This window comes from Boleophthalmus pectinirostris, unplaced genomic scaffold (assembly GCF_026225935.1).
Source record: "Boleophthalmus pectinirostris isolate CB_2022bp ecotype Guang Dong unplaced genomic scaffold, ASM2622593v1 HiC_scaffold_21, whole genome shotgun sequence".
Lineage (NCBI taxonomy): Eukaryota > Metazoa > Chordata > Actinopteri > Gobiiformes > Gobiidae > Boleophthalmus > Boleophthalmus pectinirostris.
Window position 1 is genome coordinate 26,533,441 of NW_026571175.1, and position 27,824 is coordinate 26,561,264.

At 37.0% G+C, this 27,824-nt stretch overlaps 1 protein-coding gene and 1 long non-coding RNA gene across 2 annotated transcripts; one reads left to right on the top strand and one right to left on the bottom strand.

The window, feature by feature from the left end:
* Positions 1-4,279: 4,279 nt before the first annotated feature.
* Positions 4,280-6,385, bottom strand: LOC129410098 (uncharacterized). The gene is made up of 3 exons (XR_008632725.1): positions 6,105-6,385; positions 5,269-5,418; positions 4,280-4,876 (listed from the first exon to the last, which is right to left on the bottom strand). It is a non-coding gene; the product is annotated as an uncharacterized LOC129410098 (long non-coding RNA).
* Positions 6,386-7,526: 1,141 nt separating this feature from the next.
* LOC110168855 (Na(+)/H(+) exchanger beta-like) lies at positions 7,527-27,643 on the top strand. The gene is made up of 12 exons (XM_055157438.1): positions 7,527-8,159; positions 16,788-17,248; positions 18,810-19,060; positions 20,653-20,870; positions 21,843-22,039; positions 23,038-23,127; positions 23,325-23,395; positions 23,787-23,960; positions 24,354-24,468; positions 24,559-24,657; positions 25,254-25,326; positions 26,114-27,643. The coding sequence occupies exons 1-12, from the start codon at positions 7,862-7,864 to the stop codon at positions 26,371-26,373; spliced, it is 2,307 nt and encodes a 768-aa protein (XP_055013413.1). The 5' UTR covers positions 7,527-7,861; the 3' UTR covers positions 26,374-27,643.
* Positions 27,644-27,824: the final 181 nt, after the last annotated feature.

Below are 27,824 nucleotides of genomic sequence, written 5' to 3' on the forward strand. Positions count from 1 at the left end.
CAGGTGAGCTGATTTGTGCTGTTAAACAAATTTCTCACATCTAAAATTACAGTCACAAGCTCTCACTCTCACCATTTATGTTGAAAATAAAACACCTAAACAGGATTTTGAACGCTCACATTGATCACAGGCTTCTGAAAATGTGTTGTTTAAATATTTTTTGTGTTTTTTCTTAAGTTTTCAGATGATCTTAAAACTTTTTTGTCAGTGTTTGCTAATGTGTGTATTGTATCATCGTGGTAACTACATGATACAATACACAACATGAGATCACTGCCAAGTATAAGAACATGGGATGACATTATTATGAGATTTCAATGGAACCACAAAAGTACCACAAATATTAATATTAGAATCATATAATATAATCATTAAAATATTAAATATTCTAATATATATAAATATTAGAATCATAAATAATTCAGAGAGCATGCTATTGGCTTTTCAAGAGATAAGAAAGATGGGTAATTTGTTGACTATTTTGTTAAATTGTAATTTTTTTGTTGGAGTTCTGTCACCTGCTTGTTTCTATGGGTATGTCTTTGCTCTGCCTGGAATATTCCACAGTATGACATTAAACAGATTCTGTATTTATTCATATACAGATCGTTTGTAGCTCAAAAATACTTAGAAAAACAAGCGTTCTGACGGTGATCCGGTTGCATCTCCACAGATCTGACCTGTTACTTGGTCTGGCTTGGTCTCCGTGAAGATAGAAAGGTTTAATACTATACTGTGAAACATTCCAGACAGACATCTGACAGACCCTCCACCAGAAAAGTTACACAATGCACCTTTAAGGCAATGAATGGATAAAAATAATAAGAATCTCCATGAAATCTCCATGTTTGTTGCCATTGCTCTAAATATTGCACACTTAAGCTGCATTTCTATATAAAAGATTGTACCTTTTCAGTAAAAAACACACACAAGTACATTCCACTGTAGCATAAATGTTAAGAACAAAATGCCAAAGAGTTTTACAATGAAATATTAATGGAAAATAAAATGTTTTGTATGACTTTCTTATGTGCTCATTTAAATACATGTAACACAAAAACTTGAATGAAAATTAACACCAGATGTATTATAACAGTGTTTATCATCACCTGATCACAAATTGTAATAGTAAAATTTTGTTATAAATTAATGCAATTTATGAAGTAATATTTGAATAAAAATGTGAAACTCCATTTGTCCATTTGTGTTCTATTCTTAACAGGCCGATATTATGCTGTCAGTGTATATGTTATAATCGGTTCCTTATCAAAAACTGCTCCACTGTGTTTTTAAACTCCATACACCTTCACTAGAATCATTTTAATAATAATGATAATTTTATCTCTGGAACTCCCAAATCTGTACTAAACAAAAGGCAAAAGGAGCTATTAACTTGAAATCTACCACTACATGACATCACAAGGTGGAACAGAGATTTTAAACTTTGGAGATGTAGACTAATAATACAGTAATAATAATTACTCAAACATGTGTCCACAGCTCACTAGAATGAATTTTGCATGATATAGGACTTTTAATGTAAGTGCAAATTGGACAATTTTATTTATTTATTGACACTGTGTAGAAACTTCTCTCTCGTCTGAATATTACATAATGATATAACTTACTTTGTGCGTGTTATTTTGTAAAGTGTCTGTGAATGTAAATCCATTAGAATGTGTTGTTTTGTTTAAATAATCTAAAATAAAACAGTGAAAATCTTCTGGGCTCTGGGCTCACTGGTGCAGAAGAGTCTGGTGGGAACAGCAGAGGCAGGATGTGAGGCTGTAGCCAGTTTGGACAGTGTGAATAAAACTGTGGCTTATTTAGGCCTTATGTGAATGACATGAGAGATCAAGAAAGAGAGTTAAGAGATAAAATACAACAGAATACACAAACATGGGTCAGGACAAAGCAGTAACACACACAGACTCACTGGTTCAGTACAAACTTCCTGAAAGAAAATCTGGTCTATTCACAGAGAGGCACAGCACTGATGTGTGATAGACGGATTTATAAACCTATTTTTATTTTCAGATTTTTGTTATAATATTGTTTCCCCATCAAAAACATACCTGTGTTGTGTTTTGTTTCATTCACACTTGTTTGGCACACAAAACATTCATATTTACACTAAGTTCTTCTCTCAGACAGAAAACACTCCACGTTGTGATGTCATGTGGTAATACAGGAAGTGCTCTTGTGTTTTTAAACTATACATCTTCACTAGCATTTGGATGATATTCTCTACTGAACGTAAGGTGAGTGTAGCTGTTAACTTGAAAACTATTGCTTCATGACATCACAAGGTGGAACAGGGCATTTTGAGCTTCAGAAATGTTGACAGACTAATAATAAAGAATTTCCCAAGACCTGTGTGACTGAAACATAACACATCTCCAGGTATATTTGTGATTCAGTTCAATTCAAGTTTATTTGTATAGCACATTTAAAGTTCAGTTGACCAAAGAGAGGAGCCAGTTGAGGTGGCTCAGCATCTGTTCTGGATGCCTCTTAAGCGTCTCCCTCGGGAGGTGTTCCGGGCATGTCCCACCGGAAGGAGGCCCCGGGGTAGATCCAGGACATGCTGGAGGGACATGTGTCTTGGCTGGCCTGGGAACACCTTGGGGTCCCCCCAAAGGAGCTAGAGGAAGTGTCCAGGGTGAAGGAAGTCTGGGAGTCCCTGCTTAGACTGCTGCCCCCACCACTTGGCCCTGTATAAGCTGAAGTAAATGGATGGATGGATGACCAAAGTGCTTCACATAAAAGTCTACAGCAGAAGAAACAGATATACATACAGTATTAGAGCCCGGCCGATATATCGGTTGGCCGATATTATCGGCGGATATGGGCAACTTTGGGCATATCGGCCGATATGCTTGCTGATAGGGGCCGATATTTCACGTGGGCATGTTATACCCCGTTATAAAGCTTAGACTCTCTACATTCTGTTCATTTAATCCAATTTACAGACAGATAAATGTCCTAATATGTGGCTCCACATCAGTATTTATCTACGGAGTCATTTGTCTGTGTGTGTCCATACTGTCCCTGAACACACTACAGAGTCGCGTCACTCACGTGTGTTTGTTTACACCCGCAGACACAGATCCAAACACTGAGATTATATTCTTTTTACGGACAATCGGTTTGAGTCTGGATTAAAAGGACATTTATTAGTGCAGAATTGTGATGTGAGGAGGAGCCTGTATGAGCGGTGAGTGTTGGAAATATGTCGACTCTGAAGCTAGTTTTTGTCATTTGTTATGGGTTAGCTGCTGTAGCTCCCGCACATAAACAGACTGTTTTCTATTGGTCTGTTCTAAAGTGACTATATTGGCCGTATATTTGCTACTGGACCTGCACTGATATGTAAATGAGCTGTGAACAGACGTGTGAATTATGACATTTGCGCATATAATTAATTACCGCGGCGCGCACGTATTTACGGCTAAAGGCTAATAGCGCTACTTTCTTTACTAGTTATGGGTCAGTCGCGAACGAAATGACTCTTAGAACCGGCTCTTTAAAGGGAACGACGGGAGCCTGCTCCTTATTGGGAGCCGTGTTTTCTCTTTCTCTCACTTTTTTTCTCTTCACGCCGCGTGCAGATTCGTGGTTTGACAGCGGCAGCGGCTAAAAACGAAACTTTGAGAAATTTGCGTGTACATAGGATTAAAAAAATAAAAATAAAAAAACGAGCATACTTGACTGTAGTTTAGCATAAAATAAATAAGTCCCGGTTTAGTCCTTTTTCAGTCCTGGGCTGTGTCTCAATTCAAAGGGCTGCAGCCTCCGAAGGCTGCGAAGGCTGGGTCCTTCGTCGGCCGCGAAGGCTGCAGCCCTTGAACTGGCCTCCGCGGACCGCCAGGCCGTTGCGGAAATGGGACAGTCTAGACCTCGGAGCCGCTCCCCTGTCGCCTAGCAACCGAGGGACGCTGCTAGCGCTAATGCTAATGCTAACACGCTCCGCGCAGATTCCGCACACGGATCAGTAAAAAGAATACGCACAGGTCATCAAACTGTCGGATTTTGTGACCAAATTATTTTAATAATTCGCATCCAAATCTTATGGCCAAAACCGAAAATGTATGTTTAACTTTTGCAAAACAAAACGGCTATATTTAAGGGATACATTTTAAATAGACTAAATTATCTTAAACTTAAAAAAAAAACTGTGATGAGATATGTATTACTAAATATTATCATTATTAAGGATTTTTATATTGACCAGGGATTACATTTATACAGTCAGTTTGTAAAGAAAGAAAGACATCTCTCCTGAGAAAAGATGATTTATTAAACAATCCAAGGAACGTCTGGAAATACTTTATCATAATATGAAGTCAAATATTAAACCCATTACACACACACTGCATTAACAGGTTAGTACAAACAGCTGTATGTCAGTAAATCTCATTGTGTTCCCTTTTTGCTGAAGCAAGTGACAATCAAAAATGAACAAATTATCTTTGCCAGATATGATCATGTGGAATACCACAGCTTATCTGCAGTACAATAGTACATTCTTATAGTACATGTAATTAGTTACTATCAAAAGAGACACCAAATAAATGGCACATTTCACCATAAATCAAATGTCAGTACAGGCTGAAAAACATTCAGAAACACTTATGAGCAGATGTTTTCATTTCTGTCTCACACACTTGTTCAGATCATATGAGACTCTGGACCTGCTTCTCAGAGACTCTGGACATGGACATTGGAGACATGGACAGTGGAGACATGGACATTGGAGACATGGACAGTGGACTTGGACCACTCAGTCTGATGTGTCTCTCGTCTTCTGGAGGAGGAAGAGCAGAATGGTTGTTGCGTCTGATTGATTCAAAGTTCTGTCCTGCAGAGTGAAAACCTGTAATGACACACACATTAAGAACACTACAAAACTATTAGAGGAAAATAAGTTTCACAGAGCATGGAGCCCCAAAGAACACCTGGACTCCCTCCGCACTATTTACATTTATTATTATTTATTTATACACAAGGAAGTGAGAAAAACAATTTCGATTCTTTATATGTTTTTCGTATGAAGAATTGACAATAAACTATTTTAACGTTGAACTTAAACTTTGATGTACATTCAGATTCAAAGGCAGTTTATATCTGAAACAGCTAAATGAATAGAGGAATCCCACACATTTGAGAAATACATATTTTCACAATTTAAATCATAATTTCAACATAAGCATGATTCATTTGCAGCTCTTTTTATTAGTACAATTTTCAATGTAACATGCCCCATACCTAATCGTTGGCAGGAGTCTGGGTCAGCACCTCCAGCTCAGTGTTGGCTTTACTTTGTCATCTGCATTTGACCCATTTTATGAATCACAAGCATCTTGTCAGCCAACAGTTCTGTGGCCCCTGCAGTGTGCCGTGTCCTCATACAGGAGGCTGCAGATGAGAAAAGAAAATTAATGTAAAACAGATTTCTCATTGTTATAACATTAGATGTGACAGACCAAACAGACAGTTGGGTCATATCTACACCAGTGTCTGCACAAATCTGTTAAACGAGCCTCATGTCCATCATAAATCTGACCTGTCCAGGCAGGATATTATATACTCTTCACTTTACAAACATGCACGGATTGTTAAAAGCAGATAATGTATTCCCTGAATGAAATGCACACGTTGGAGGCTTATATTATGTGATTTACAAGTAAATATGAGCTTTGATAGAGTCAGACTGAGTCTTTTTTCAGTTGAATGTATGAAATAATGTGTGTTTTCATCTTAACTCCGAGCTACACTGACCAACTGTTTACATGTTTACACTGTCCGTGAAAACGTGGAGTTTTCTCCTCGTTGCTTCTTTAAATCACTCTGTGGGCTTCTTTTCCCCCAACAGTAAAAACATGATGAGTGTTTGATGGAAATGTGTCCAAATATGAAAGTTTGAGCGGACTTTTCAATTTTCATCGCATTAGCTGCACATTACTAGGCAAACTTTAGCTCAAAACTCCGCGGTTCACGCAGTTAAAAACAAACTTATTTGACAGTTTTGTGGGAGTTATGGTCGTATTTTACGTTTACAGTTGTGTTAGTAATGATTTCCTAAAGTTAAAAGTGTTACTCACATGTTTTTCTCCGCTCTCGGGACCGGCTTTTTGCTCCGTGTTTTCGAACATCTGACTGCCGCCGCGCGGTGCATGCTGGGATACTGAAGGCTGCGAAGGATACTCGGATGTGTCCTCCGTTCGCGGCCCCATTTCCATGGAAACGAGGCCGGTTTTAGGGCTGCATTTGAAGGCTGCATGACATAAAAATGAAATGGGACAGGCCTTCTTTCACCGGAAGTGACGTATGCGGCCTTAAAACCAGCCTTCGGAGGCTGCAGCCCTCGAATTGGGACACAGCCCTAGTTTAGACCTGGTTCAGTCCTGATTCAGTCCTGCTATAGACGTGCTTTAGTCCTGCTTGCAACAAAACAATCTGAAGAGCCACTTGGGACCCAAAAGAACCAGCAGCTTTTAGTGAGCCGAGCCAAAAGAACCGGTTCTCTAAAAAGAACTGGAATACCCATCACTAGTGTCTAGAATGTGATGCAAAAATGCCATTAAGCCAACCTACTGTCTGTAAATATGATGTAAAGAGGCAGAATAACAATAAATGTTGCCTAAATAAACCCAATTTAAAATCCACCAGAGCCAAACCTAAGTTTTTTAAACAATTCAACATTTACAGTGAATTTTTACATCACTAAATATATCGGCGATTATATCGGCCACCGGCAGCGCAAACTCCCATTATATCGGTTTCATATCGGCCACAGCAAAATCCATATCGGTCGGGCTCTATACAGTATAACACAATACATGTGAAAACTACAGTAAAACACCAAGATATTCAGTCTAGCTAGTATTAAATACCAGGGAAAAGAAGTCAGTTTTCAGTAGGGTAACCAGAATTATAATTTTTTTCCATTTGTTTGTTTGTTTGTGCGTTGTTTTTTTTGTTTTTGGGTTGTTGTTTTTTTTGGTTTTTGGGTTAGTTTGTTTTTTGGTGACTGACAGTAATAAAATTGTGAAATGATTGGTTAATTAAGGAAAACTGTTACGCAGAGAACATTCATAACTAACATGTATAGTCACATTTTCTTTGTGTTTTGGTCATTTTTAAGCAACTTTTCTGTATTTTACATAAACAAATTACAATATATGCCTCCCTTTACTCTTGGTACGTATCAAATTGGTCAGAAATAGAGACACCTGGAACATTTCTTGTATAAAATGGGGATAAATTAATGGTTTGAGATAAATCTGCAGGGACAGAGGACACAGCAGGGCTCAAAATTGGGACTTCCCTGGGTAAATAGGGACGTCTGGTCACCCTAGTTTAGTTTTCTGTAAAGTCTTAAACTGCATGACATGACATTTGATGAGTCAAGTAGGGTCAACTCTGCGTTTTTTTAAATCATATTATATTTTTTGGTCATCCCTCCACCAGACGGCACTATTTTACAGCTTTGGAAAACCCCGTTAATCAAATCATGAGGAGAAAGCGTGAGAAAACGACCGCTACGCAGCGCTGGGGAGAGGAGAGACTGCAACTAGTGCGGATGCCTTTACACGCACCGAAACTGGACAATACTACGCGCAATGCCGGCTCAGGACACGGGTTACCAATTACATAGAGTTACGTTGTCTATATGTAGTTGTCATAGATGTTTATGTATTGAAAATGACAGAGGAGTTGGTGCGTAAAAGTGGGCTAAGGCGTCTGGCGAACTTCTTCCTCCCATCCAGCGGCGCTTCTGTCTCGGCACGGGTGCAGCGCTGATCTCCCCTTAATGGGCATTGTTCGGGTTTAATTTTAGCCATAATTTCATCAAAAAATGGCTGTGCTCCCTGGCTTCTTGCAGAGTCCCACCCAGATTGGCTCGTCTCTCCACTTCACCGCCAGGTTTTGGTGTTTTTTGCTGCTCATTTGCTTGGCGGTCGCCTCCTCGAGTCGTGATGTTGTCCCGAAAAATGACGGATCCACGGGGACGGTCCACGGAGACGGCTCGGGACACCACAACATGTCCACGATCCATAAAAAGGCGTTTCCTGTTTTATCCTTCAACTATGCACATATTCGAAAACCCTTTGAGATCTCTTTGTGGATTCTCCTGGCTCTGCTCATGAAACTTGGTAAGTTAATTCAATTGTTTTGCATTTCTGTCTCTTAAAGGGCCCATATTACGCTATTTTATGATTTATGCTATAATGTTTCCTCATCAAAAACAGACCTAGAGTTCTGTTTTGTTTCATTCACACATGTTTATCTCACAAATCCCTCATATTTAGGCTGAGTTCTTCTCTCAAACTGAAAACACTGTTGCACCTTGTGATGTCATGCGCTAATACAGGAAGAGCTCCACTGTGTTTTTAAACTGTACACCTTCACTAGAATCATTTGGCTAATTTCAGCCCTGGAAGTGACAATCTCTACCAAACCTAAAGGCAAAAGACATGAAACTAGGGCTTCATGACATCACAAGGTGGAAGAGAGCATTTTGAGCTTTGACAATGAAGATCAGGGGTCACCAATCTTTATTCTCTAGGGGCCACATTATCACTCCTGCCTGTGATGGGGAGCCAGGGTTGTTTAGGCTGTATAACAGAATTGTATGACCCCAACGACCCAGATTATATTCTTTGAAAACCACCACACTTTCTTTACATATCAGACAAACTGCACAGTCCATACACTAAACAAAAAAATAATCGGTCGTCCACTGTTCTTTGACAACTCAGCACTCTCTGTCAAGTTTTTGTACTTTAACACTCACTATTTTGCTGTCCTTAACTGCACTACTGAACTCTGCACGACATGCATTGACTGTCACTGTTTGATCTCGAGCTTGTCAGGTGATGAAAATTTGGCAGCAAATGTAGATACAGCATATACAAATTTAAATATAAATACTTCATATAAATATTATTATATGATATCAACAGACTACAAGATGCAGACGTGTTATTATTTGCCAAAAACCTTTGAGGATTGCCTCATAGGGCCAAGTGGTGGGGGGGGCAGAGGGGCAGGGGGTCCGGTCAAAGTGGCATGGAGGGCCGGTGTCGGCCCACAGGCCTTAGTTTGATGACCCCTGATGTAGACAGACTAATAATGAAGGGTTATTCAAACATGTGTGAATGAAACAAAACGTGTGTATGTTTGTATAAAGGTAACAACATCTTAAAACTCACAGGAGTCAATTTTGGGTAATACAGGATCTTTAAACTTTATTGATCTGCAAGGGAAATTAATTCGACACAGTAGCTCACACATTACAATATACAGAGAAAATATACAGTAAATGGTAGTGAAAGGTATATTTGCCGTACTGTCTCCAGATGTACTTTGTGTTTTAGAGAGCTGTTCCATAGATTAAAGTCATGTGCATCGCTTGGGCTACTATGACAACAAATAGCTGTTATGACCAAAGGACAAAGAATAGCTGACTTGATTCAAATGAAATGATGAATATTGTCTCAAATAGGTTGAGCTCTATGCCGATAAAAGATAAAAAACCTTGGACCCAAAATTCAAAACATGCCATATGACCTTGAGAATGGTATTTGACTGTTATGTAGAAATGTCATAATAAAATATGTGAACAGCTTCAACTTAATTCTCAAAACTGGATGGATTGGCTGCTCTCCAAGACTATTCAATCACGCAGTCACTACAGACTGAATGGTGGGTGTGTCTTGCCCAATGACAACTTTATGGTCCCCTGAAGAAAACAAGATTTGAACCAACAACTGTCCAGTCCTATCTATAAGCAGGGGATTTAACCAAAACTTAAACTTTTTAAAGGTCCAATATTACACAAACATGAGTCTTGTGAGCTTTAAAGCAATGTTAAAATGCTGTTACCTCCTCAAAAACATACCTGGAGTCATGTTCCCACATGTTTCATTAACCCTTTATCTGTCTACATCTGTAAACTTCAATTCCAGGGTTGAAATGATCCAAATAAAAAAGGTGTATGGAGCACTTCCTGTATCACCAAATGGCATCACAAGGTGGATCTGAGTGTTTTCTGTTTGAGAGCAGAACTCAGCCTAAATATGCAGGGTTTGTGTGTTAAACATTTGTGAATTAAACAAAACATAACTGTGGGTGTTTGTGATGAGGAAACAACATTATAATATAGATCAGAAAATTGAGGCTACCATGACTAAACTGACCTACTATATCTTGAGGCCTAAATAAGCAGTTGTTTTTAATATCCTTCAGTGTGGACCATGTTTGAATGCTTGGCTCCAGTTCCCTTGTAATTGGCTGAAAGGTCAATGGAGCTATGTCCTCTTATACAGACTGCTCCACTCACCTCCGCTTACATAACTGCTACAATTTCACAGCTGTGATTGTAGAGCTGGGTATCATTAACAAGTTGCTGATACAATACATACCTCGATACATAGGCCAGTGCCACCATACGATACATATCTCGATACATAGGCCACGATACGATACATATCTCGATACATAGGCCACGATACGATACATATCTCGATACAGTGCACTTTCAATTCGATACAGTATATTTCAAATCGATTCAATACAGTTCAGAAATAAAGGCTAAATCATGGCTATGATACTAAAAGTCTTTGTTAAACCACTTCTTATAATATGAAACACACCCATTTTAATCCTCAAAACAGTGAATATGCCAAATGCGTTGCATAAATGAGTTTCCGCCCCTAAACAAGCAACAAAACTGTAGCACTGTAACAAAATAATTTAGTAAAATATACCTAAAAATACTCTTGTGCAGCCCACAATATTGATACTGTGTCATCACATTAAACAATATGATATATCGATATTTTGATTTTTTTTGCACACCCCTAGTAGGGATGGCAGTGTTGTCATAAATAACAACTTTATTTTGATACCAATTATAATAAAAAACACTATTTATACAATAGACATCACACATAAGAATTCTTGAATATTACAATGCAGTGTGACACCAGTTCTGAGTCCATGGGTTTCAGCTTCCTGTTCTATGCAACTTCTCAAATATTTTGTGCAGTATTAGGCAATATTTGATTTGAAATTGTTAATCACTGCGGCAACAGTCCTATATTTCATCATTCTGAAACCCATTTATAGATCCAGACCATTCCAGCACTGTATAAGGTTCAACTATGTCCCATTTATCTGATTTCCTTTCAGTGTCAAATCAGTGTTATTCAGACGAGTATCTAGTTTCAGTTTTATGGTTTTAGTGTTCATTAATATCTGAGTATAGATTTTTTTCACCGTGTATATGAGATGGCAGTTACTCAGTTGGCTGGAGCACAGGTCTTGTCCTGTCTGGTCTTATCGTTATCTGCAGTTGTCAATACTGTAGGGCCGGTCCAACTTCCTCCTCATGCTCCAGATGATAACAGAGGCTTCAGACCAAACTGTAACACAATACACCTTTAGTAAACGGGATTATATTAAGACTGTGTCAATACTGTCTGTTATGCTGGTATTTTAATATGGTTACAAGACGAGAGTAGAGTAAAAATTAATTCAGTGAATCTGAAGTTCAAACCGATTTGTTTGGAAGAAGATTTTTACTTTCCTCACTTTCTTGGTTTGGAAATTGTTGTAAAAGTAAGAAAGGCCTCTCACCGCAGTCACAGGAGTAGTGTTTAGGGCAGGGCCATACAGCAGTGATGCTCTGAAATCAGTGATAGTGTTGGGGTTGCATATTTAATGTAATAGTTTGTTTTATCTCATTTATAAAAGATTTTCCCAGTGGTGTTAAATATGTTCACTGAATACAATCTTTTAAAGGTCCTATATTATACAAAACTTGTGATTTGTGTGATGACTTTGTTGTGTTAGAATGCTGTTACCTCCTCAAAAACATAACCTGTTCTGTTTTGTTCCATTCACACACGTTTGAGTGATCCTTTATCATTAGTCTGTCTACATCTCCAAAACTGAAAATGCTCTGTTCCACCCTGTGATGTCATGTACTTGTGATTTTCACGTTACCTTTTGTACAGTAGAGATGAGCAATTGCAGGGTTGAAATGATCCAAGTGATTATAGTGAAGGTGTATGGAGTTTAAAAACACAGTAGAGCACTTCCAGTATTACCACATGACATCACAAAGTGGAACAGAGTGTTTTGTTTGAGAGGTGAACTATGCCTAAATATATGTGTTAAACATGTGTGAATGAAAAAAACACCACTCTGGGGATGTTTTTGATGAGGAAAACATTATTACATAGATCAGAAAATAGCGCAATATGGACCCTTTAAGTTTTTATCATTTTCTGTAGTTTGCAAAACATTTATTTTCAAGCAAAATTACCCAGAAAAAGTGTCTTAAAATATTGTGGCGTTATTGTTATCAGAATACCAACCATAGTTATTGAATCTTACATCTTTTTGTCATATTGCGCAGACATAAATGTAAGTCTAAGACACATAACTACATAATTCAGTTCAATTCAATTCAGGATTATTTATATTTTTATAGCACACTTAAAACAACTTCAGCTGACCAAAGTGCTTCACATACAAGTCAACAAAATAGAAGAAACAGTTGCATATACATATATACAAATAACATGTGAAAACTACAATAAAAACACAGAGATAACCTGACTAGCTAACTAAATTGGACCCATGGAGTGCAAACATTTGAAAACAATTAATAACATTTTAAATTGTACCCTATATAAGACAGGAAGCCAGTGCAGGATACACAGCACAGGCGTGATGCGTTCTCGATAATAATAACACAAGACACAGCTGTGCTTAGAACTATTTAACAGTATTCAGTTAAAGGATTTATTTGTGGGATAAACTGTTACAAATACAGTTGCATTGCTGAGTTGCATTTTGTGTTGTCATAAATAGCTGTTGGCAATGAACTATTGGCATTTTTCCAAGGTCAATATTTACCATAGAAAAGACTGGGGCCTGTTTCATATTTAATGAGGCTGCTTTCAAGTCTCTCATGTTTACTGTCACTGAGATGTTACTGGAATAACTCAAGAAATTCAATAATGCGTTTAGAACAAAGTCAATCACCACTAAGTTTTCCTGTGTACTTTATAATTTGGTTATAAGACTAATTCAGAAAGTGACTGTTGGGCGGCATCTTTGCACCTGCTCCTCTGATGGTTCTCAGATGGTTTGTCTGTACCATAGACTGTATTTATAATTGATAGGGATGTAATGATATTAACACAATTCTCGATACGATATTTTCATTATATGCATCTCACAGTTCGATATTTATTGCGATATTTTATGGAGGCTTACAAAAATGCAACTTTTTCCTTTTAAAAGCCTTTGGTACTGTTATAATATGAAGAATTAAGACTTCAGAGTGCTTCATAAGTTATTTCTTCAAGTAGTCTACACTGACAACACCAAAGGATCATGGTCTTTGTAGTTCCCTTTGTGTTTTTCAAGTGCTGCACCACGACAACGCAAGTTTATTTCAGTAAGTTATTCAAAGTGCTTTACAGAATAAAAAAGACATTATAAAATCATAAATAAAGACATTGGAATCACCATAACTATTCATTTAAGCAAAGAGACTTGTAATTTGGTATATTGTGATGGCCTCTGATAATATTGTGAGGCTTTTGACAATACGATATCACTGTATTTTTGTTATATCCCTAATAAACGGACATAGCTAACCTGCTAGCCTTTGCACTCCACATAGGAAGTGAACATTGGGGCGCTTACAGCTCCATCCACTCCAGTTCACTTTGTATTGAAAAAACATCGCCCCTCTCTTCATATCTGCTGCTGTGAGCCTCGTCATTTTGGTCTTAAAATGTTCGTATTAACCCCCTCTACATGATCCCAATGTTTTTATTTCACTCTAAATTTTCCCCATAACTGCTAGTCTTATTGAGCTTCATTTGACTGGAGCCGAACGCTACGGGTGACATTACTGCACGTCCTTAGTCCACTTCTTTATACAGTCTATGGTCTGTACTCCGCCTCATTTATCTGAACCTTCCCAGCCTTATGTATTTTAGGGTGTTTATGTATGTGTTTATCTCTAGAAACACAGGCCACTTGTGCATCTCTAATACAAAATGAACCAGTACTGTCCTTACCTTACCTGTCGTAGTTGTTAGTGTGGATAGCACAATGGGTGGATGAAATACATTTTTGGTACACTGACTGAGTTACTAAATTGTTTTAAGTATTGGGTGTTAATTACGGATGTAACAATAACCAAAATATCATGATATTGTATCGTCAAAAGTCTCACAATAATATTGTGGGGTGATACAATATATCGAATTACAAGTTTCTTTGCTTAAATGCATAGTTTTATAGAAGCAACATCTTATAAACATAGGGAACTACATATCCCATGATTCAATTCAGAGCAGAAAACATGAAGGAATATGATTTTTTACTTGAATTCTTGGGATTATGATGGAAATAATTCACACCAAAATATTGTCAAGGTATTTTAAAAGCAAAAAAATGTCCCATCTACAATTATGTCAGCCTCTCCAAAATATCGCAATAAATAATACTGTACCGAGAGATATGGATATTGTTACATCCTTACTGTTAATAGAGCTGGCCTGGTCCACCAACACCAACCAAATAATAAGTAATCGATAGAAATATAGAAGACTTGTGTTTAAAAATAATTTTGTCATTTTGTAGTGGAATATGAGCTTCAAAAGTGGTAATTTGGTGCCAGAACATAACTGTTATAGAATATGAGGCAGAGAGTTGTAAAGAGAGCAGGACTCTGGATTAGAGCTATATACTGTATATCCATCTGATATTTGGGCTTTTTAGCACATCACATTGACTATTGTTTTAAATCTCCAGCACAGTCTTATATTTAGTTTTGGTCAACCTTTAGCCTAAAAATACCCGTAAAGCTTTATTTTAACACTTTAGTGCAAAGAGATTACTGCTGAAAACATGACTACACAGCTCTTATATGGTTTTGTGGTGAAGAAAAGTCTATGGGTGAGTTTTAATCTGCATAATTTGGGAGAAAAAAGCGTTTGCTCAGCAGCCATGAAAAAATGTGTAACGGTTGACGGTCTAGATAACAGAAGTTTATTTACCATCAATACTGGACCTGCAGACATCAGCACCACACACTCTGTTTACATGCACATAGTGTGGGTTGGGTTTTGTCCATTCAAGTCTGCGCAGGCTTCTGCTGTAGGGAGTATTATACCTTTGATGAGGTAGGCCAGATAACAAGGACTGAGCTGGCAATGTCCTTGGCACAGCAATTTATATGTCAGTTATAATCTATTCATAGATTTCAGAATGGTGTTTATGTATTAACATTTCAAAACAAAGTATATATTTTGAATGGTCAGCTGTCTTCAAATTAGCACCTTAACACGAAGCTGAAAATATAACTAGTTATAGCAGGCCTCTCTCTCTTATTGACAGGGCCTCCTCCTGTCTGTTTCCATGTTGTTTGTTTGACAGTTTGGCTATAATATTCTAGTGTGGCATAAAACTTCTCCATGTCCATGGAGAATGCTCCGAAGTAAAGTTTTAATTTGATGTTTCAAGTAAAGTGTCACCTCTAGAAAATTAAATACTCTACCTTTTCATTTGTAAGGCAAATCCACTGATCTGTAGGTTGGTGGTTTGAATCCTGCTCTCGATTTAAACATCACTGGCTGAGCAGTCAGACCCACTGACCCACATGTTGGAGGTGCAATTCCAGCTCCCACAGAAGAATACTGCCGTTGTGTACTTGGGCAAGACACTTAACACACCTTGCCCCCAGTGTCTGTGTACACTGGTGTGTGAATGTGTGAACGTCTCGAAGGTTGAAAAGTGCGGCATAAAAAACACAATTTACCAAGTTTATTTGTTAAGCACAATTTGTACAAAAAGTAATCAAAAGTGCTTTAAATTAAAAGAAGGACATTAAAATCACTTTAAAGGTACACTATGTAACTTTTTGGTAGGGGCCGTCACCTGCTTGTTTCTATGGATATGTCACTGCTCTGCCTGGAATGTTCCACATTGTGACATTAAACAGCTCTGCCTTACATTTATTCAACTACAGGTGGTTTTATAGCTCAAAAATACCTTGAAAGACAGGCATTCTGACTCTCCACAGATCTGATCTGTAACATCGTTTGGTTTGGTCTCTCTGAAGATAGAAAGATTTAATGCCACACTGTGAAACACTCCAGACAAAGCAAAGACATCTAATAATTTAACTCTTCATTATATACAGCGAAAACCTGGAAGAGTTTCCCAAGGTTTAAATTCTTCTCTTTTAATGTTAATTTTATGATGATTATTAATTTTTTTATTTGCTTGTATCATGATTTTAATGTGTTTCTTATTCTGTAAAGCACTTTGAATTACTTTGTACGAATTGTGCTATTACAAAACTTGCCTTACCTTGCCTTTAGGGATAGGACGACACACAATTTCCATAAGACAAGACGAGGTTGACAAGAACAAGACAAGACGACATAATTCCTAATATACAAATTTCACGTTTCACTTTCCAGTTTTGGCCTCACAATTTTTGATTTTATATATATTTTTGTTTCCATTCTAGTACTGCTTTTTGGAACTGTTAAAGAGATGTAGCCCACCATCACATAACCCTTTTTTGTCCAAACTCATGAGACAGTTTTTCTCATGTTTGCACGATCTTGAGACAATTTTGTCTCATGAGATCTTGTGGCAAGAGATCTTGTACCATCCATACTTGCCTTACATCTCTACAGGCTTATAATATAACATAAATATTTACCTTCATATCTCTACAGGCTTCCATATCATTCCTCGTGTTTCCAACATCGTCCCTGAGAGCTGTCTGCTGATTGTGGTCGGTCTGTTGGTGGGTGGAGTCATCAAAGCCATCAAAGAAGAGCCCCCAGTGTTAGACGACCAACTCTTCTTCCTCTACCTCCTTCCCCCCATCATCCTCGACGCTGGTTACTTCTTACCTATCCGCCCCTTCACCGAAAACCTGGGGACTATTCTGACCTTTGCTGTGGTCGGGACCCTTTGGAATACCTTTTTCATTGGTGGGACGATGTATGGAGTTTGTCAGATTGCAGGGGCACAGTTACAAAGAGTGGATTTACTGTCCTGTCTGCTTTTTGGGACCATTATTTCGGCGGTAGACCCGGTGGCAGTGCTGGCTGTGTTTGAGGAGATACACATAAATGAACTGTTGCACATCCTGGTGTTTGGAGAGTCACTGCTAAATGATGCAGTCACTGTGGTGAGTGGAAGTCCCATATTACACTATTCTCTGATTTGTGTTATAATGTTGTTTCCTGATAACAAACAGACCTAGAGTTGTGTTTTGTTTCATTAGTGCATGTTTAACACACAAATCCTGCATATTTAGGTTGTGTTCTTTTCTCAAACAGAAAACACTCGGTTCCACTTTGTAATATGGTAATGTAGTAATACATACACCTTCACTAGAATCATTTAGATGATTTCAGCCCTGGAATTGCCTACCTCAAATGAACAAAAGGTAAAAGGTAGCTGTGGAGAACTCAAAAACTTGACATGACATCACATGGTAGGACAGAGCATTTTGAGCCAGACGTGTGGATTTGCAATTCGTGACTTGGATTCAAGTCAGAATTGAGTCACTATTTTTAGGACTTGAGAAGACTTGACTTGATAAAATAGACTAAGACTTGTGACTCAACTTGGACTTGAAGGTCATTGACTTGGGACCTGACTCAGACTTGAGGCCCGTGACTTGAGAAGATTTGATAAGCATTTTAAAATCTGAATTCTTTTTATTCTCACTGTAATGATTCACACTAAGATCTTGTCAAGACATTTGAAAAGGAAAAATGTACATTTCTACAACTCTTACATACTCTATAAATACTTATATATAAATATACCATGATTTTTAAGTACAATTTTTCTTAAAATTCATATAAATTGCAAAAATCTAAGTACTTTGGTTTAAAAACTTGAAATGACTTGAAGCTCAAAGCAGATGACTTGGACTTGAGTTGGACTTATGAGCCAGTGACATAAGACTCGATTTGGACCTGACTGTATTTGACTTGGGACTTGACTAGCACTTGAGGTCAAAGACTTGAGACATGTGTGAATGAGGCTACGTTTATATGATGACGGTCTCAACGGAAGACGCAAAAGTGGCGTTGCATCTTTTTATTCCATCTTTAGACAAGCATTTTCGCGAGGAAATCTGCGTGCATATGGTGACGCAAAAGTGTGTGGAATTTGATTGAGAATGCATGCCAGGTGGCTCGGTGGTGATGCTAGGTGGTGATGTATGTGACATAAACGCGTACACACCGTGAGCATATCTGACCAGAGTTTTTCGTCTTGGGCAGTGTAGATGGAAACGCTACGGTGGTGCATATTCAGTGTTTCCACTCTGGAGGGTGGTTTCAAATTTTTGAGATTTTAAGCCTCAAAAACAGCATCATGGTCTAAACAAAAGGCACTTCCGATAAAATATTTTGTCTTTTTTTTTTTGTGTCGTTCTCGTGTAAACAGGCCCTGAGTATGTTTAAAAAAAGCATTTCCTGTATTACCTCATGCCATGAGTCTTTTCCGTTTCCAGATATGTTTTTGATAAGGAAACATGGATCAAAAAATAGCATAATATCTGCCCTTTAAAAACCTGTCTAGTTTATGTTCGAGAAATTGCTATTTAAACCCGTGTATTTATTTTTATTTAGACAAAATAGAATCAGAATAAAAATTGTGATTATCTACTACACCATTCATAAAGTCAGGGTTTTACATTACTATTTATGTATTTCTCTGTTTTCCCTCTCCAGGTCCTGTATCACCTGTTTAAAGAGTTCTCTCTGGAGGGTGGAGTCACAGTGGGAGATGCGTTTTTGGGCGTGGTCTGTTTTTTCGTCGTAGCGCTCGGCGGGATCCTGGTGGGGGCGATATATGGGATCCTGGGGGCCTTCACTTCTCGCTTCACGTCTCACACACGAGTCATAGAGCCGCTGTTTGTGTTCCTGTACAGTTACATGGCCTATCTGTCGGCTGAAGTCTTCCACCTGTCAGGAATCATGTCGTGAGTTTTGTTACTGTGTTATTGTCCATCCTTTTGTTTTTAAGATTATTTAAAGGTGTGTTCTGTAACTTTTCTGGAGGAGGGTTCGTCAAATGCTTTTCTCCATGGAGATGTTATTGTTTTGGCTGGAATGTTTCACAGTTACAAGTCAGTGTGGAGAAGAAATCCTGCTCAGTCAAAATTCCTGTTTTTCTAAGTATTTTTGAACTATAAAACCTCCTGTAATTGAATAAATGTAAGGTAGAGCTGTTTAATGTCATACTGTGGAACATTCCAGACAGAGCAATGACATATCCATAGAAACAAACAGGTGACGGACCCCCAGCCAAAAAGTTAGATCACCATGTTACCTTTTGGTGGTTTGAAAAAAGCTTAATTAGTTCGGTAGGAGCGCAGACTGTATATGTAAATGGACATAGCTAATCCACTAGTTCCAAATAGGAAGTGAGCATGGGTGCACTTTCGGCTCCATCAACTCTGACTTCAAAAAACTGTCAGCTCTCTCTGTAACTGCGACAGTGAGCCTTGTCCTTTTGGTCTTAAAATGTTTATATTAACCCGCTCTACAGGATCCTTGTATTTTTATTTCACTGTTTTATCCATAAATAAGTTCTTATTCCTAATATTGAACTTGACTCCAAATTTTCTCCTATAACTGCCAGCCTTGTGAGCTTCATTTGACTGGAACTGAACTCTATGGGTGAAATCACACTCGCTTAGTCCACTTCTTTATACAGTCTGTGTGGGAGCATGAAGGGTCTGCTGCAAAGAGCTAAAGACCAAAATTAAGGTTTGAATAGTGTTTTGAAGAGATTGTAAGATTACTCAAACATGCAAATGATTCAGGAAATCACTTCAGGCTTGTTTTTGATGAAGGAACAACTTTATAACATGAAAGAAAGCCCCAAAAAGCTGATTTAGTTTAACACCACCTCTTTAATGATTTTATTATTTTGATGTGGGTCTGTGATTCTTATTAAATGCCCTCTACATTTTATAACTGCAGTTCAAATGTCTCACATTCAAGAGTGTTTTAGCATTGGATTGTTAGTGAGACTCAAACATTTAATCTTCCTAGTTTTGGCAACAGTAAGTTTATAGACTTAGAATTTGACAAAAAATATTAATCCACAATGGAAATTACACAGTAGTTAATAAATCATAATATATTATAATAAGAAAAGAGAAATGGTTATAATAAATTCTAAATAAGTTTTTTGACATGGTAAGGAAAATATGCACATGATAAATGATAAATACCGACCCCAAAAAATATTGTTCCGGTTTTCATTTATTGAATGGTAAGTCGATATACAGTAATTACAGTGACAGGTCCACCCATCTCTAGTCTTATTGTCACCTTTGATTTATAACAAGTGGAAAACAAAAAGCAAGAAATAAACATTACTAGCAAGACAATATTTTAGGATGGATCTACAACTAATGGTACACAAAGTGATAAGGACATGCATACCACAATACAAACCAATCAAAACATAAATAATCATCATAAAATTAACAATGCTGAATAAAAAAATAGTAGGATGTAAACTGATCAAATTCTTTCTTCTTCTCCTGTCTCTGTCCTGCAGTTTGATTTCATGTGGAGTGATGATGCGTCCGTACGTTGAAGCCAATATTTCCCATAAATCCTACACGACCATAAAGTACTTCCTGAAGATGTGGAGCAGCATCAGTGAAACTCTGATCTTCATTTTCCTTGGCGTCTCCACCGTGGTCGGGCCTCACACCTGGAACTGGACCTTCGTCATAGTAACTGTGTTCCTGTGCCTGGGCTCACGAGTCCTGGGTGAGTGCTTTAAGATTGTTACTGATTGTACACAGGGCAGCAGATTGGCGGAGGGAACAAAGGGGTTTTTAGGGGCCCAATTCTGGACTCTATGGATTTAAAGGCCCAGAATTGGACGGTCTTCGTATTAATTTATATTATATTAGGGGACCATGTGAGGCTTCTTGCCCTGGGCCCCCAAATTTCTTTCAACAGGCCTAGTTGTGCATAAAGTTAATATTATTTCATATTATTCTGTATTTTTAGGTATTCAGGAAAGTTAATATTTTGCTGTTTTGAGTGCTACACAGGCCTGTCATGATAATTACTATATTGACTTATCATTCAACTACTTACCCTAGCTAACTTAACAATATTTTTTATGGACTCAATTTTAATCGTGTGTACAATTTCTTTACACTACTGGAATTTTTTTTGTAATTTTTTTGACTATGCAATAAGATTTAAGCCGCAAAGGTTGAATTAATAAATTCTATGACTCATTTCAGATGTAAGCTAAGTACTAAAGTGATTCTGCTGTTTATTTATTGAGCTCATGTCTTTTAAGAGTATTGTAGATTTGGAAAAGCTTTTGTGTGGCATAAACTAGTTTCAGAATTATTGTTAATCATTTATATTTACTTCATCATTATATCGCAATTGAAAATGTATTATGACAGGACTTTTGATACGGAAAAATAGTAAAGCATATCTACCATTTTTAACATCATGTATCTCGTGACAAAATATTTCTGTTTCTGAAAACCAGCAAATCTAAACCTGGTATATGCAGGTATAAACTATAGTGCTAAAACAGGTGTAAAGTGGGACTGATTATAACTAACTAACTAAATTATAACTAACTCAAAGGAGGAAAGGGGAAATTAACCCAGTCTACTTCTTTTATATACTCTGTAGGTGCGATATAATAAATGGGTGGTAATAATAATTTCATCATTGATCACTGGTTGTCTACATTTTGTCTGATTTCAGGCGTGATTGGACTCACTTACATCATCAATAAATTCCGTATTGTGAAGTTGACCAAGAAGGACCAGTTCATTGTGGCGTACGGTGGCCTGCGAGGGGCAATAGCCTTTTCTCTGGGTTTCCTTCTGACCAATGATGATCTCAAGCACATGTTCCTCACTGCCATCATCACAGTCATTTTTTTCACCGTTTTTGTACAGGTGAGTTTCATTTAAAGGCACACTGTGTAACTTTAGGGTTGGATGTCTTTCACCTGTTTGTTTCTATGGATATGTCGTTCCTCTGCCTGGAATGTTCCACGGTATGACATTAAACAGCTCAACCTTACATTTATTTAATTACAGGTGGCTTTATAGCTCAAAAATACCTAGACAAACATGGAATTCTGACTGTGCGCAGGGTTGCCTCTAACTTGGTCTGGTTTGGTCTCCATGATGATAGAAAGGTTTAATGCCATACTATGGAACATTCCAGACAAAGCAATAACATCCCCGTGAAGAAAATCTTTTGACAGACCCTTGACCAAAAAAGTTACACAATACACCTTTAAGATAACATGTTTACCAATATACAATTAAAGGTTTCTGTGTAGATTTCCAATTAGTGTTGCACAAGTTCTCCAATATAAATAATTATTAGGTATGGCACATCATACATATATTTCAGTTTAAAGGGCTCATATTACACTATTTTCTGATCTGTTATAATGTTGTTTCCTCATCACAAACACACTTGGAGTTGTGTTTTCATTCACACGTTTAACACACAAACCCTGCATATTTAGGATGAGTTCTTTAAAACAGAAAACACTTGCCAGTCTCTACTGAACTAAAGGTAAAAGGAGCTGTTAACTTAAAAACTACCGCTTCATGACATCACAAGGTGGAACAGAGCATTTTGATTTGGAGACAGACAAAAAATGAAGGGTTACTCAAACGTGTAAATGAAACAAAACACAGCTGTGGATAAGTTTTTCAGGAGGACATTATAACATGACTTAAAGCTCACAAGTGTCAACTTAGTGTAATATGTGACCTTTATTATTTGATTTTATTCATATTTTAGTAATTTATTTATTATAATTAACTGAATTGTTTGCACCATTATCTGTAGGCTATTTTTATGCTTTTTGTATTGTTCTTTCTATTTGTAAAGCACTTTGTAAACTTTGCTTTTAATGCTATTTCTCCATCTCTAGGGTATGACCATCAGACCGCTGGTGGAGCTGCTGGCCGTAAAGAGAAAGAAAGAAACGAAAGGATCTATAAACGAGGAGATCCACACACAGGTCTGAACATTCAGTTTATTTCAATTTATTTATGGAGATTTCCTTGAAGTTAGCATTGAAATCATTACATGTGTTGATTTATTTCTATGATTTTAGTCTTATCTTGTACTGCAAAAGTGTACATCTTTTATATTATATTTTCTTATATATTACACTGTATTTTATAGTTGAGAGGTTACAATGCATTTTTTCTTTAGTTTTTGGATCATCTCCTCACTGGAATTGAAGACATCTGTGGACATTATGGACACCATCACTGGAAAGACAAGTACGCTTAAAATATATATTATTTTGATTAATTTTTAGTCATGTAATTATTATTATTTGATGTATTTTTATTTATTTGAATTTCCTTGGGGATCAATAAAGTATGTATCTGTCTATCTGTTTTATTTAAATTATAAGGATTTGTACGCACAACAGCAGAAACAAAAGGGTGCATTGTGAGAACATTTGAAGTGTGATATATATTGCTGAAGAAAATATTGAAATTAATTAATTCCCTAAACTCTAAAACAGGATTATGCAGAAAAATCTCAAATTATGTAGATTATATTAGGAGTCATATAATCATTTATTCAGTAGTAATTCTAGTCACAGCCACAGTCACATATTGTTCTATTCACAAAAAAACTAAATTCCTTTTCTGTATATTTCAGGTTGAATCGTTTCAATAAGACGTATGTGAAGCGCTGGCTGATCGCGGGGGAGAGGTCCACAGAGCCTCAACTCCTCTCCTTTTATAATAAGATGGAGATGAAACAGGCCATGATGCTGGTGGAGAGTGGGAGCACGGCTAAACTGCCCACACTGGTCTCCACAGTGACCCTACAGTGAGTATTACGTCTAAACAGATTCATAACTACATGTTTTAGATACAAATTATACAACTTTTAAAAATAATAAATTGTGTTTTATATAAAACATAATAAAGGTTCACTACATAACTTTTCTGGCGGACGGTCCATCACTTGCTTTGCCTAGAATGTGGAGATAATGGAGACAAGCAGGTGACGCCACTAGGTTATGTGAAGGTCAGATCTGCAGAGAAGCAAGATTAACATATTAGTGTATACTTGCAAATAAACTATATACGGTAGTATATAGCACAATCCACTTTTGGCACTTACTGCCTGTTATGCCTCTGATCAACTCTAAAAGAATGGCAAATATTCAGTCTGAATCACAAAGAAGAATGCTGTTTTTAAAAATATATATTTTTACAGAAATATTCAACCAAAGGACTTGCCAAAGAAGCGAGCGATACCGAGCATCTCCAAAAAACGTGAAGAAGAAATCCGAAAGATCCTCCGGGCAAATCTGCAGAAGACAAGACAGAGAGTAAGTCTTTGAGTATTGTAACATTAATCATTTGTATTTATATATTTTTTTATCTGTACTATATAATTTATATATTTTTTTCCTTTCCAGCTGCGGTCGTACAGTCGCCATGACCTGATGAGCGACCCGTTCGAGGACAACGTCAGTGAGATGCGCTTCAGGAGACAGAGGGTGGAGATGGAGCGAAGGGTGAGAGATCTTAGCTGTAGTTTAGAAATTCAATTCAAATAACTTTATTAGTCCCCAATGCACAAAAGGGCACACAGAGCGACAGTGATTCATACGCATCAAAAACACAAATGCTAGTGTTTTTATTTCACAATTTTGTCTGTAAATAAATTCCTATTCCTAATTCCTATAACTGTTAGCTTTGTGAGCTTCATTTGACTGGATCTGAGTGCTGTCACACTCCTTTAGTCCACTTTTTTCTATTCAGTCTCTGGGGCTGACATTAAATTTTAGCACTAGGGGGCACAATGCCAGTACTTCTGAACATCTCCTGACACAAAGGTGACTTCAAAGTACTGAATCAATCAAATGGATATCGTGAACAAGTGCATTGTAAGAATAAATGAATCAATACATTGCTTCCTGGCACTTGTGGCTCATTTCAAGATAATAAAAAAATAATCAAATGGTGTCCAACTATAACGCTTGCAATAAGGATCAGTATATTAAAATAGAACAAGTCAGATATATCAGAAATAATTATAAGTAATTTTAATTCATATTGGGAGATAAATAATGATATTTTTATAATGATTTGTTTATTTTTATTTCTACAGATGAGTCACTATCTCACAGTTCCTGCAAAAACCCAAGAAAGACCTTCACTGAGGAAAGTCTCTTTTGAACCAGGTCAGTTTTGTTACAGCTCACAGCTTTATGAGATCAGACTCCTTCCTGACCTAAAGGTTTACTTTTCTCATAGAATTGTGCTTAATTGTGTTCAATGGAAACAAATGAATTGATCCTTTTTTAGCTGTTTGTATATTTTTGTTTTCTCAAAATCTGAACGTGTTAAATGTGTTTTCAGTAGGTCTCATACAATAAGAAAAAATGAAAATGCTTTTACTTTTCAGTCCTGTTTAAAAATCTAGTGGAGTAGAAAATACAGATACCTGCTTTCAGATGTAGTGAAGTCAAAGTAAAAAGTATCCACTTTAACTTGTAATTAAAATAAAATATGGATACCTAAAATGTATACTTACAGGTGCATTGTGCAACTTTTCCAGAGGAGGTTTTTTTATAGCAATGTTATTGCTTTGAATGGAAAGGTTCACTGTATGGCTTTAAACATTTCTATTTTCCTTTCTATGTATGGTATTAAACCTTTCTAGACAACCCTGTCTATTTAGGTATTTTTGAGCTGTAAAACCACCTGTAATTTAATAAGTGTAAGGTAGAGCTGTTTAATGTCATACTGTGGAACATTCCAGGCAGAGAAATGATATATCCATAGAATGAAGCAGGTGATGAGCCCCAACCAAAAAGTTACACAATACACCTTTAAGTACAGTACTTTACTACTTTTACTTTGTTATGTTCTACCGCTGTATCATTATGAAGTGACATGTTAGTAGTGTAGTGTGACTAAAAAAAACAAAAAACAAATTTGGCCATTGATTTTTATTTATTTTTATAGAGCACAAGGTTTACACATACGACGATAGTGAGAGTCCCAACAGAAGAAGATCTGAGGGCGCCTCCGTCTCCTCCAGGGATCCTGACGACGTCTTTGTCCCGAATGAGACTCCTCCACCGACCAATCAGAGAGCAGCACCAAAGAAACCGACTAACCAGACCACAGACGAAGACGAAGACGATGTCGCTCTAACAATGTCCCGTTGCCTTAGTGACCCAGGACCAAAAGAGGAAGATGAAGATGACGCATTTCTACCATAAAAAAGCACAGACACAAATATCCCAAAACACAGAGGATGAACTCAGAGAACTCATAATATGAATTGAACTGAGCTGTCCTCCAAATAATTCATGAGTATTAATATTTATTCATTGATTTTGTGCCTTTTGTTACGTACATTTCTTATATTTTTATCATGACCATACAGTGTTACCAAAGCATGTTTGTTTTTAAAATAGAAGTAATATATGTTTTGTCTTTATTTGTTGGTCAGACAAAAGTGCACTGCGCAACTTTTCTGGTGGAGAGTCCGCCACCTTGTCTCCATGGAGATGTTAACGCTTTCCCTAGAATGTTCCATGGTATTTCCATTTAGCATTTATTCATTACAGGTGTTTCTTTTGCTCAAAAATACAATAATTCCTTCTGTGAATAGGGGCGACTCTCCACAGATCTGAATTGTAATGTAGCGTAGTGCTGTAACCTGCTTGTCTTTTTTGTGATCTGTACTGTGAAACATTCTAGTCAAAGCAATAACATTTCTACGGAGACATCATGTGGCTGATCCCCCCCACTAGAAATGTTACAAAGTGGATCTTTAAATGTAAAATGTGACAAAGTGTTGTTTTAAACTGACTTATAGCACAAAACATTCGGAAAAGCACATCAAACTATCATCCTATGGACTGCTACAAAAGTCATTTTAATCCAATTTTAATGTTTCAGTTTATTTTTTATCTACATGGGGAGTAAAATGTTATTTAATTGTAATATAATCATCTGCGTAATTAAAGCCAATATGCTTATGAAATGTGATTTTTTTTTTTTTTTTTTTTTTTTTTTTTTTACAACTAATAAGATAATATTTTTGTTTTTGCATGAACCATTATAACTCAGCTTCTAAATCAGCTTCCGTAAATGTTCAACCAGCCAGGTGTAGTCTGCTTAATATCTATATATGCTACAAAGCTTACATTCAGAGCTGATATATAGGCCTTGTAGTAGAGCACTAATCATTTATGAAGTAATTTTGGCTTATCTGTTTGACTTTTTTTTTTTTCTCAGGGACTTTAAACATGCTGCAAAATCATGAAGTTATGTCCAGTACTGACTGTCTCATGTTACATATTGCTATTGAGTGCAAAGTGTTACAAGCACACTGTTACATATGTACTAATGTCTATTGTTGTTCACATATTAACAAAACAACTGAAACTAAAGCAAATGCTGCATAAACATCTGCCTTAAAATGTGTTATTTGTGTGCCACTATTTTTATAATGTGTCCATAATAAAGCTTTTACAAACCTTTGTTTTGCGTATCCTTGCAATTACAAAACTTGTTTACTTAATGCTACCATCTGTAAGTTTAGTGGTGAATTTGTAGTTTTAAAAATGCATAGTGTTTTTAGCTTTAAAGGTGCACTGTGCAACTTTTCTGATGTATTGTCTGCTGCATGCTTGTCTACACAGAAAAAAATCTTTATTTATAA